The 12,067-nt window shown below is 45.0% G+C and overlaps 1 protein-coding gene across 7 annotated transcripts in view; it reads left to right on the top strand.

The window, feature by feature from the left end:
• Positions 1 to 11,699, top strand: part of LOC122561323 (CREB3 regulatory factor-like) — a 161,074-nt gene extending 149,375 nt beyond the window's left edge. For all 7 annotated transcript variants that reach the window (XM_087998743.1, XM_087998737.1, XM_087998739.1 and 4 more), the window contains one exon: positions 1,660 to 11,699. In XM_087998743.1, the coding sequence (XP_087854869.1) occupies positions 1,660 to 1,748 (89 nt within the window). In that variant the 3' untranslated portion in view covers positions 1,749 to 11,699. The remainder of the gene's footprint in view (positions 1 to 1,659) is intronic.
• Positions 11,700 to 12,067: the final 368 nt, after the last annotated feature.

The raw sequence follows: 12,067 nt of genomic DNA, 5'->3' as shown, positions 1-12,067 counted from the left end.
TGTTGCTCCTGATTCTTTCACCGATCACCTTCAATCTGTGTCCTTTGGGTTGTAACCTTTTGGGAAACAGTTTCTCTTGATTCATTCTGTGGAAACCCTTTATGATTTGCACTTTTCTCTCAAATCTGCCTTGAGGAGGAACCATCTTGTTGGCTGTCTGTAAAATAAGCCAGTCTATCCCAGTCCCTGATCTATCGCTGGTACATTGCAGGTTAATTACCTTCAAGCATCCATCTTATTTTCTTTTGAAGTCAAAATGAGCAAAGAATTCAATTTTAAAGAAAGAAGGATCTAATGAAAGCATGAATGACCTGAAGTGTTAAAGTATCTCCAAAGAAGCTAACTCACTGGCCCAATATTACATCAGCTCAGTTGGCTGGATGCCTAGTTTGAAATGGAGGGAGATGCCAACAGTGTGGGTTCAATTCCTGCACCAGCTGAGGTTACCGTGAAATACTCTCCCCAGACTCTCCCCTCGCCTGAGACATGGTGACCTTCCAGTTAATGAGAGAGCAATGCTGTTGTCCAGTAGGACTATGGTGACTTCCCCTCTACCTTATATTACTCTCCACAGCCATCAACAGAAAGTTGTCAGCCCAGGATAGCCACGTTTGGTCACAGTGCTCAGAGTCACCCAGACTCGAAATGTTAGCTTGCTCTCTCGCCAGACACTGCCTGACCTGCTGTAATTTCCAGCATTTTGTTATTTCCAGTTTTAACACTTGTTTCTCTCTCCATCTCTCTCTCTCTCTCTCTCCATCTCTCTCTCTCTCTCTCTCCATCGCTCTCTCTCCATCGCTCTCTCCATCACTCTCTCTCCATCACTCTCTCTCCATCTCTCTCTCTCCATCTCTCTCTCTCCATCTCTCTCTCTCCATCTCTCTCTCTCCATCTCTCTCTCTCCATCTCTCTCTCTCCATCTCTCTCTCTCCATCTCTCTCTCTCCATCTCTCTCTCTCCATCTCTCTCTCTCCATCTCTCTCTCTCCATCTCTCTCTCTCCATCTCTCTCTCCATCTCTCTCTCTCTCCATCTCTCTCTCTCTCCATCTCTCTCTCTCCATCTCTCTCTCTCCATCTCTCTCTCTCCATCTCTCTCTCTCCATCTCTCTCTCTCCATCTCTCTCTCTCCATCTCTCTCTCTCCATCTCTCTCTCTCCATCTCTCTCTCTCCATCTCTCTCTCTCCATCTCTCTCTCTCCATCTCTCTCTCTCCATCTCTCTCTCTCCATCTCTCTCTCTCCATCTCTCTCTCTCCATCTCTCTCTCTCCATCTCTCTCTCTCCATCTCTCTCTCTCCATCTCTCTCTCTCCATCTCTCTCTCTCCATCTCTCTCTCTCCATCTCTCTCTCTCCATCTCTCTCTCTCCATCTCTCTCTCTCCATCTCTCTCACCCCCCCATCTCTCTGTCCCACAATCTCTCTCTCTCCCTTTCCCCTCCTTCTATCTCTTCCCCCCCCCACCTCTCTCTTTCACCCCCCCCCCCCCGTCTCTCCCCGCTCTCTCTCTCTGTTCTTCCCCACCCTTTCTCTGCAGATGCTGCCTACCCTGCTGACCCACCTCCAGCATAATTTAATTAATTGATCTTTTTTGAATTGAATCAGTGCCTGTGTGGAATGCTCACTCGGCTGTTCACTGACTCTTGTGTCTTGTGTTGCAGGCTGCTCGGTGGCAGGTCAAACGTCTGAGTTTGTGAACGAGGTCCTGGAGAAGGTGTCCGCTGGAGAGTCTGCTGCAGGACTGAGCTGACCATCGTGAGCATCGTCCTCAATTCGAAACCTCTCCTTAACAACAGGATGTTCCTAAACAGGAGGGAAGGGAGAATGCAAACAGAAAAGAAGTCACTATTTCTGCAGCACCCTTGCGCTACCTGTAATCTTGGTTTTTTTTTTGGTGTTTGGCAGGGTGAGGGGATTTGGGGGAGAGTTTTGACACTCTCTCCTGAATCCCTGTCTTCACCCATTTTGCCACTGCTCCCTGCTCTGGTCACCCAGTGCCCCTTGATGTTGGCATGCCTGGGAGATATGTTGTGTGCCAATCTGTGTCCTCTGGGACTGATCCCCCGGGCAAAATTATGGGGTGCTTAAGCTGATGGCAATAAGGGACGCAAGGAAATGATGTCGATTTTGGTAAGAATAGCAGATTGAGCTGCATTAATATTCTTTTCGCCTTTCAACAAGTGATTGAGGAAAGAGGGCACAGGGAGTTGGCTGTTTGTTTGCTGGGTCAGACTTGAGGGCGATCTCAGTTGCGTCGGAATGATTCTGATGGTGGGTGAACACGACTCTCTGAAACGATCCAGCCTCCACTGAACTCCCACGATTCATTTTCCAGATGTTAACATCCTTTTTATTGAAGGAGAACGTTTGATTTCAGAGTAAGTGTAGTGTTTTATATGTCCCGGCACCCCATCAACACACACCTCCCCCTCCCGCTATCACCAAAAAAAAACATGGTCCTGGAACATCAGGCGTTAATGGTGTTTCTGCGGGAATATTTCAGTGACTGTGAGAAAAGGCAGTGCGATGAGGGGAGGAGGGGGGGGGAGGGGTGGGGGGAGGGGGAAGGTGGGTGGGGGTGTTGGGATTTGGCGAAGGAATGATGGAATTTTGGTTGCCTTGGTGACACAGTGAAAGCGATGCTTGGTCAAGAAAAGTCCAGTGTTTTATCATAGGTGCATTTGAATGTAGAATTTATGACTTGACCAGACTTTATTCAATGGATACTGTGAATTGGGAATTGGGTGGCTCCCTGTAGTTCCTGTGATTTAATGTTTTATACATAATAAGCACTTTAACTTTACAGATAGACACAAAAAGAGAAATCACTTTTACAGGTGTTGGGTGACAGCTTTATTTTTTTCTGGGGGTGGGGGGGAGGTTAGGGTTGGGACGCGGGAGAGAATTTCTAAATAAAGTTTAGCTACTGACAGTTAACATAGTCCTATCTGCGAGAGATGGTGAGGAGCAGAGTTGGGGACGAGAATGAGGTATTCTTGAGGACAGTTATGAATGTGCATCTTGCAACAAATTTCTCCTTGACTGCCGATTTCATTTTTTGGCTTTGCTTTCTTACAAAAGACCCAAGAGTTGACTGACATTGACATCAGGCTAGAGTGAGTTGTCCCACATCAGATATGATTCACCCCTGTTTTCACCATTTTCGTTCCATATTTAAATTGCCTCCCGTGCTTTGGAATTGGTCCTAGGCTCCTGCTATGATGGAATTGGAACTCAACAAGTTTCAGAACTTGTCCATCAGGCACAGGGGAAGGAAAACAGACCTGGGTTAGATATCCCCAGTGGAGAAATAACCCACTAGGACCACATTCCCTCTTCAGTAATGGCCCTTTAGACTTCGGGAGCTGAGAGAGCAACTGATCTTTATCAATCCCACCCCAGCACCAAGCTGGGGCAGAGGAGAAGACTGAGGAAGGAAAAACAAATCTGAAGGGGGTGCAATTACTGTTAAAGCTGTTATTCCAGATGCTGGTGACAGACTGTGTAAAGGCCCCAGGGAGTGGGAAACTGTCTAGCCAGGGTATCTTCGGCAATGGCCAAATGGAGGGGGACTTGCCTGTCGTGAACACAATTACAGAGGTGATTTTTGGGGAGTAGTTAACTGGTGGGATGGGGGGGGAGGGGGTTGCCTGGCACCTGGAGAGCTCTGTAAGAGCCCCAGGATGTCTCTTGAGAAGCCTGCCCATATCCATCATTGATGGCATCTCATTGGACGGCAGCTGACCTATCCCAGGGGAGGGTAAGATGGACAGACTGAGAATTACCAGCCAATCATAAGCCAGCAGCTCTATTGAAATCTGAAAAAAAACACGGCAGAGAATGCTGAAGAAACTCCAGTGTCAAAGAAGAGAGAAACCGAGTTAATGTTTCGAGTCTGGTGCTGAAGGAGAGTCCAAATGGATTTGAAACATTAACTTTGATCTCTCCAGGTGCTGCCAAACCTGCCAAACTGAGTTTCATCAGCACTTTCTGTTTTTAGTAAAGTAATTGCCTTCCCTTTTGTCATGCTGGATAATGATTCTTCAATTTTCTTTGCACTAAGGTAAAACATTGCCATGTTCTCTGGCCTTCGGAGAGAAGGGCCAAATTGAAGCCTGATTTCTATGCCTTTTGTAATCTCTCTCTCCCTCCCCCCACCCCCCCATCCCTTGTCTTTCTCTCTCTCTTTACCTATCTCATCATACCCTTTTGTTCTCTCTTACACTCTTTCCCCATGCGTTCTCTCTCTCTCTCTCGTGCTCACTCGCACTCTCTCACGCTCATTGTCTCTGTGTGTGTCTCTCTCTCTCTCTCTCTCTCTCTCTCTCATTCTCTCATCTTGTCCCTTACCAGTCTTTTTCCAGACAATTGAATCTTGAAATGTGAAAGTGAAATTCTTGGTTGAGATTCTCCCCAATCCCCCTGTGCTGCAATTATACTCATTTTCAATTCTGTGAATTTGATAAATTGCCACATTCCCCCAACTTCCAGCAGGAATCTAAACACTGCCTGGAAGTTTCAATGGACAACTGAACAATGAAACACTACTGAAAAATCTTAAAAAACTGATAAAGTGAAAGAACAGAGAAAAATCCCACTTCTCCCCAGAGGTGATTGGGGAGAACAAGTCTACTTCAAAACTTGATGAGGCCAAAAAGAGAACTTTATTGAAAGATTTCTTCAATCCTTTACCACTTGGGTGCTGCACTGGGAGATCTCAATAACCCCATCTTCCCGAGTGTTTTTTTTCAGAAGGGTTTAACCTCCAGTCCTGACAATGTCTCGGGTTAAAAGATAAATCTCCTGCTCCCATTCCATCATAGCACGTCTGTGACTCTGTGGGAGATCCTTTGACCTCACGATGCCGATGTCTCCTGGCCACTACGTTTCTGCTTTGGTGAGAGCAAAGCACAAATTTCAATTTGTTTCTTTTTAAAATTGGAACTTTGTTTTTTTTTATATATTTGCTAGCCTATGGCTTCTGACTGGCTTTTAGTTGTTGGTACCAGAGGCAGTTAGAGAATTCCGATTGATTTAACAATCCTGCGCAGTTTAATTAAAAGCAAAATACTGCAGATGCTGGAAATCTGAAAAAAAAACCTGAGGTGCTGGAAATCCAGCAGGTTTGCCTTTAGTTAATGTTTGAGGTGAATATCACCTCCTTCAGAACTGTGCGGTTTTAAGTTGCTTTCTGAGTGCGGTCAAGAAATTGGAAAAGCTATTCCATAGACATTAAACTTCACTTTCTGTAACAATTCTCTTCTCCACTCTCTCACCCTTTCTCACTCCCTGTCTCTCTCGCCCTCTCTCCCTCCTCCTCTCTCTCTCTCTCGCCCCCCTCTCTCTCTCTCTCTCTCCATCCCTCTGTTTCTTGTCCCCTCTCTCCCTCCATCCCTCTGTGTTTCTTGCCCCCTCTCTCCCTCCCTCCGTGTTTCCCTTCGTCTCGCCCTCCCTCTCAGTCTCCCTCTCGCCCTCCCTCCCTCTCTCTCATCTTCCTGCCCCCCCGCCCTCCCTGTCCCACCACCCCCCCTCTTCTGCTCCCCCCCTCCCGACTCCTGTACACATGTTTCTATGTTGCTATGTATTCATTTCCTATTCTATTCCCTTCAATGCTGCTGTGCCCATGTTAAAGTGAGGCCTGCAAATATTCTTGTATACATCATCCTGATGGGTGAAGGTGGAATCCTTGGTGTTGACTGTTGGGGAAGCTGGGTTTCTTTGAACAGGGGCTTCTTTTGAAGTGTTATTGCACCTGCTGTGAACTCAATAAGATACTGAGTGCCAGGAAGAAATTGGATACACTGCTCTGGACTGCCGATAATGTCTGAATGTTTTCATTACTTTGGGGTCTATCTATGAAGCTGCCTTTTTGAGGGGTGGGGCTAGAATGGGGCAAGATGTTCTTGGTCACTCACATCATGGCAGAGCACAAAGAATGGGAAACTGGTTTCGCTGAACCTGACTTTGTCTGACCCATGTACTGTCCCTGGAATGTCCTTTTGGCAGGAAGTCTAGTATCGGGAGGGTGGATGTGTAGTTTGAGTTGAGTTACACTCTGAAGCCTGAATCCCAACCCTCCAATTTGTTGAGGATGGCACTGCCTCTCCTTTGTAAGTCAGGGCTGTTATGTTTTATAACTCAGTGGGGCCAAAGCATTTGGAGAAGCTGAAAATTTCACTTATGGAGGAGAAGAATGTATTTTAGCATATAGTATTGTCAAGTCCAGAACTTATATTGCTGACTCTGAGCACTTTATTAAGCAAGTTATTGTAATACATTGCAGAGCTAGAAATAGTCAATGTCCAAAGTTTCATAGGCTTGGCTTTGATATATTATAAAGTATATAGAGATATATATATAAAAATAAAAACACAAGGTATGCCTTTTGAGGGAAGAAGGAGAGTTGTCGGCTACGAACAGAATGTAATATTTGAAGTTGAGGTTCTGAAGCTGGCTCTTTCTGTTATTAACTCAGCACTTGTGTAAATGGTTTCATTAAAAGTCAATGGCCAACCTGTGAGGGGTTTGCAAATCTTCCCTGTTCTCTGCCAATGAGAGTCGGGGTTTGATGGTAAGTAAAGGGTTAAATGCCTATGTCCTGGCCATCGGGATCTTTTCCTGTCGGGACATGAAGGAAAAATATGAATGTTCTTTCACTGTTGGCATATAATTGGGTTTTGTCGCCAGTCCCTCATCAGAAGGTTCCTTCAAGGCCAGAAGTAGAAGTTTCCAACCCTTTTGAGTTCTTGATATGCCCGTGGTGTTGACACAGCCTCTGCCCAACTGCATTGTATATCCAGCAGTTAGTTTTTCCTTCTACATTACTTTCTCCAGTAGCTTGATTCTTCTATGGTCTCCAGGGATATGTGTAATTTTCAGAACTCAAGTTGATAATTCCCCCAAAACCCGTGTTGTATGTGTAGAATGAAGATAGCTTGATTGTTCTGCTGTTTTCGGGTTCCACGGATCAGATGTAAAAGACCAAGAGTCATAAGTTCCTTTGCTCATGATCCTCCAATCAACATCCAGAATAAGGACTGGCAGAACTCCTCACTTGGAGCTGCTGACGTGGTTACAGACTGCTGAGGCCTGGCAGTCAGTTGTAACTCTTCATCCTGGTGAATGTTCAACTCATGAATACCTACAGCTAATTCCTCAATGACCAGCAACGCCATCTCCTCCCCAACCCAGCATCACCTCTTCCCAATCCAGACCAAAGATTGAAGATGGAGCCAGACCATTCTAAAACACCGCACAGTATCCAGCTGAGTTTGAGTTTGTGGATGACAGTTAATGGATGCCTCCTCTCTGGCAACATGTAGCCCCCGACCACTGTCAGTCCAATGCTGCCAACTCGAGTGGTTTAAAATTTAACTTCAACAAAGGCTCACTCTGACAGTGATTACAGTGCAGGTTTTGGTGGCTGGACAGATGTCAGAGACTTGAAGAAATCCTTTCTGTATGACTGCAAGATTCTTATGTGACTGATCAGGAAATGTACAGGGCTGATCTTCTTTTCGAAGTGATGTTGGTGAAATGTGAATGTTGGACTCGCCCAAAGGCCTAACTCTCTCATTGAGAGCGACGCCATCTTGAATGTGTGCACGTTCCTCGATATCCCCTTATTACACACTGTGTTCCTGGAGGCCAATGGGGAGGGATCAGCATATTGATGTGCCAACTTCATTGTGCCAAGGTGGGTGTGAACGTGGATTTTTATTTTCCCATGGAATTAGCTCAGGTTAAGAAGGTGGGTTGGGGCTAGAGAATGGATGAAGGGGCGGGGGCTTTGGGAGCTGGGTCAACACCTTGAGCCTGGATTTAACTGCAGCAAGGAGCAGCTGGTCCTGCCTGGTTTTTCACCAAGCAATCATCCAGTAGTGGGAGGAGGGAGTGTGATGGAGGGGGAGAATGAAAGGGATACAGAAAATTGTTTGCTGTCTGCCCCATTGATTGAGAAGCAGGCATCATCCAAGGGAATGTTGTTTGAGAGATGGGAACAGGAACCATTTACAAACCTGAGCAGGTTGGCCATTTATAACTGAAAGCTGCTACACTGATCTTTGCTTGTTATGCAAGTGTCATATGTATATACAGAGGTCTTCTTTCTTGTCCCTGGCTAATAAGTACTGTAAACTACTTTGAATGTGGAGTAAATCTGTTGTCAAGAGTCTATATTTTAGTAGTTTGGATAAGTGTGGTCTGAATTTTCATCAGAAGGTTGAAAGTGTGTGTGTATTGTAAAACAAATCCATATTAAGGTTAGCTACAGCTAGGCTTATTGAGTTGTTGTGGCTCCTCACTCTTTGTACAAGTTATTGAAGCACACAAGTAACTCCATCTTACTCAGGAAGGAGTCTGAATTCCAGGGTTGGCCAAGATGGCACCTCTGGATGATTTGAGCTGTCATTGCACCTTTCCCTGTGCCCCTCAGACACCAAACCTTGCATTTATTTTACAGTCTGGGTGGCATGCAACTCCTGACTTCTGCACTTTGCCCATTTTTGTTCTTTCCCAGTCACTTTTTATCCCCTCCCCCCACTGATTTGTGGGGGAGGGTTGAAAAAACCACCGCCCACCCCCCCTCACTCCCTTTCAAAGGTGGCTCACCCACTGGCCCTCACCATATTCAATCCCACCCCCCCTCCTCCTCACCACCTCCCCCTGCTACCACATGCGCAGACCTCAGCCAAGGGTTCTCCGTGACTGCGAAAATGGCTGAGTATTGATGAGCTATCGATTTAGCTTTCAGCTGCTGGAGGCTACGTTGGACTGTGGACAGCGGGAGATCCCTCTGTGAGGAGACTCTGGCTCTCCATCTAACTGCAATCAGATAGACTGATGAGGTCTGTGCAGAGAGCTGTTTGCTTCAATTTGCACCCTCTCATTGAGATTCTCTCCATGTCATTGAGCTTCAGGATATTAATGGGAAATGCTTCTTAACACACGGGCTGTCCTGCCTGTCAAAGTCCATATGTTTGGTGATGTATATTTTAACGCTGTTCCCCAAGGGGTTGTAAAGGGCCAGGGAGAGTCAAGCTGCTCAACGCCTTTCTAAGGGTTCGTGTTGAAAGCCAGGGGATCACTATTTATTTTGTCAGGTCAGAGATGGTGAAGAGCCTGAACCAGGCCTCAGGCTTATCTCTTATCTCCCCTGTACAGGATCACACACTTGTGCAATGGCCAGCTAGGGGGATTGGTGGGACTCTTCCAAATAAATCAAATGGCTCCCAACTCCATAAATTTGTTCAAAGCTTCCTTTTGAAAATAATTAAATGACAAATTGACCTTAATTGGTTTCTGACCTGTCCAGGGCAGTGTTCGACGGCCCCAAAATCACTCAAAGGATAAGTGAACCCACGTGGTAATTGTACATCTTTGTCCCACCAGAACCAAACTGAGTCAAAGGAAAGGCTCCAGAAGCGATATTTGGATTTTTTTCCAGGGTTAATGTTCCTCTTCAAGTTCAAATTAATTATGTTCTGCTTTACCAATTATCTCGTTCTTTGTTCCGTATCCTGCGTTGTACAGTTGTATATAACTGTGTGATTGAGGCCCAGTTCACCAGCGAGGAACTGCTCCCCAGAGGGGAATCGCCTCCTTTCAGTCCACCCCTGACCTGATCATTCAGCAATTTAAGTGATTTTTGTTCCCTTCCAACACGTGAACATTAAAGTTGTGTCTGCAAGCCAGCCATACAGGTTGGCTGGAGTCAAGGAGATAAGAAATACAGAAATCGAGTTTGTCGCTACATTCCTCCAAGTGGACCCAAAGGTAATTATTTCTGGGCCTGTCTGAACCCAAACAGCCCCATCCGAACAGGGGATATCTTCCAACTCTGCATTTTTACGATTTCTGACTTTTTGTTTCCCTATGCCATACATAGAGAGAGAGAAGTGAGAGGCAGGACATTTAATTATGTTGCTTGGGACAACTGAGCATGACTCACTCTTCAATTTTCACTTATTTTTCGGTGCAAAAGGACAGGGGCATGTGGCCTTGTCTGTGCTCAGCACCTTCTTGCAGTAGCATAACTGGAATAAGGGAGTGCAGTACTGTGGGTGAAGGAAGAGCAACTGAGCCCAGATCCATCACTGGAGCTCTGCTCTTCCCCTAGTAGAAGCTTTCTCTATTCTGGCCTCCACTCCTGATATGCACAATACATTATTTTTGGGTAAAAGTGACAGTTGATATTTTGCGAGAACACCACAACTCTCTAAGCCTAACTACACTGCTGATGGGAGGAGAGCAGGGATAACTGTAGCTGAAGGTAAAGCACAGTTGTTTCATATTGCCTTGATCAATAAAGTTGGTGGGTCCAACTTGATGGAAGTTTCTGATATAGGTGATGGGAATCGCTGACTTTTAAAGAAGCAAGAATTCTAAGTCACTCGAAACAGCTCAATGTTTCGTGACTCATACCTTGGAGAAGATAGCTGAGGCATAACCCGGAAATGCACAATACCGTGAATGAGATAAACCTACATTGGACTGGTCAGCAAGTGAGCTGTGATTTTCATGAATTCTTTCTGTGCTGACACTCCATCCCGATGTTGATACCTTGCTGCCTTGCCCTGATACACGCGGGCATAGCGACTAATATTTGGTATCTTCCACTGTTTTTTCAAATGGAGACCTTCCCCACATTGTGATTGAATCAAGCCCATATGGTGAAATTGCCTGGAATTTGACTGGAGAGAAACGATGAACTATGAAAGTTCTCTTCCCTAACTGATGCATAGTTTCTGTCTTGGATTATGTAGTTTTGTTCAAAGTTGTTTTATCCCTCCCCAGTTTGTAGTTTCTAACCTGTTGATAATGTTTAACCTGCTACTGTTTGGTGCATTTATTCTAAATATAGAAGTTGTGCAATCTTTTTTTGTCCAGGCAGGTGATTGTACAGAGTAGGGAAAGAGAGAGCTCCAACTCCCAGGTGATTTTGGATGGAGTGGGGCCAGATTTTCACACTGCAGATCTATAAGTAATCTTTTTTTTTAAAAGGTGATCCTTCCAAAGGAGTTGAACTGGTTTCTGAAGCCATTCTTCTTTCCCCAGATGAAAAACGCAACTTCACCATCCTTCTGCAATTATTCCATCATACCTGTAGCTTGTGTGTTGAAATTAGACACAGTGCTGGGTGGTAAACAATTAAACAGATAGTGCTGTAAATATGTATTGTCTTTTTCATTTTTTTTAAACACCTTCATCTGTCTCCAAAGGGGTTCGTCAAGAAATGAGCACAGATCTAATTGATTTCTAGTTGAGGGATAAATCTTTGCAATTGCTATTGATGGGAGTTGTTCATTCACTGGATGTTGTTTAACAAGGGTTTTTGTGGTAAAGCACATTTGATGTCTCTCCTTCTCCCAAGCAGTGATCGTAAATCAGTCATGATTAATAAAACAGGCTAGTCAACGGATCAAAGATGATTAGAATCTGGGATCCCTTGCTATTAAATGTTCACCTATATTGTAAATTTTGAGCTGGTTGGATTCTGATTATTTGTGTTTAAAAAATATAGTATGGTGTCTTTATTTTTAAGAAGATTTTATTTAAATGTTGTAGTTCAAATTTGTTGAAGACCCAGCTATTCATTAGAGCTCGCTAGAATTTTGCTATCTAAACGAAATCATTTTCTTGAAAAATGTTTAATTTTTTTTATTGTTTGAGACCATCAATAAAGCCAATAATTTTCTCCATCTGTCAAATTGTTTTTGATTTCTTCCAAGGTTGTGTAATGTGGAAAAGGTAGAGAGTTTGCAAGAGTGTTACTCAGGATGACACTGGCTGTCTTCCCCGTTCCCTCAGCCCCCCCCCCCCCCCCCCCCCCCCTTCCTCTATTGCCATCGAGTAGGCTGGCACACACCCCGCCCAGGGACCAGATATCCTCAGAGTTACTTGGAAGCAATAGTCTGAGGTTAATTGCACCCAGTTTCCATTTGGTACTGCAGCACTGTGGACTGGCCAGTATACAGCACTCACACCTTTTGCCCCTGGTTTTTCCACATCAGTGCTGATCAATGCGTCTTTTTATTCACTTGTGGGATTGCTGGATGGGCTCAGCACTTA

Source organism: Chiloscyllium plagiosum, unplaced genomic scaffold (assembly GCF_037043375.1).
Source record: "Chiloscyllium plagiosum isolate Xiang-an unplaced genomic scaffold, Cpla_swu_hap1 HiC_scaffold_22, whole genome shotgun sequence".
In the NCBI taxonomy this organism is placed as follows: domain Eukaryota; kingdom Metazoa; phylum Chordata; class Chondrichthyes; order Orectolobiformes; family Hemiscylliidae; genus Chiloscyllium; species Chiloscyllium plagiosum.
The sequence above is the reverse complement of the archived record's forward strand: the minus strand, read 5'-3'. Positions and strand labels throughout refer to the sequence as shown.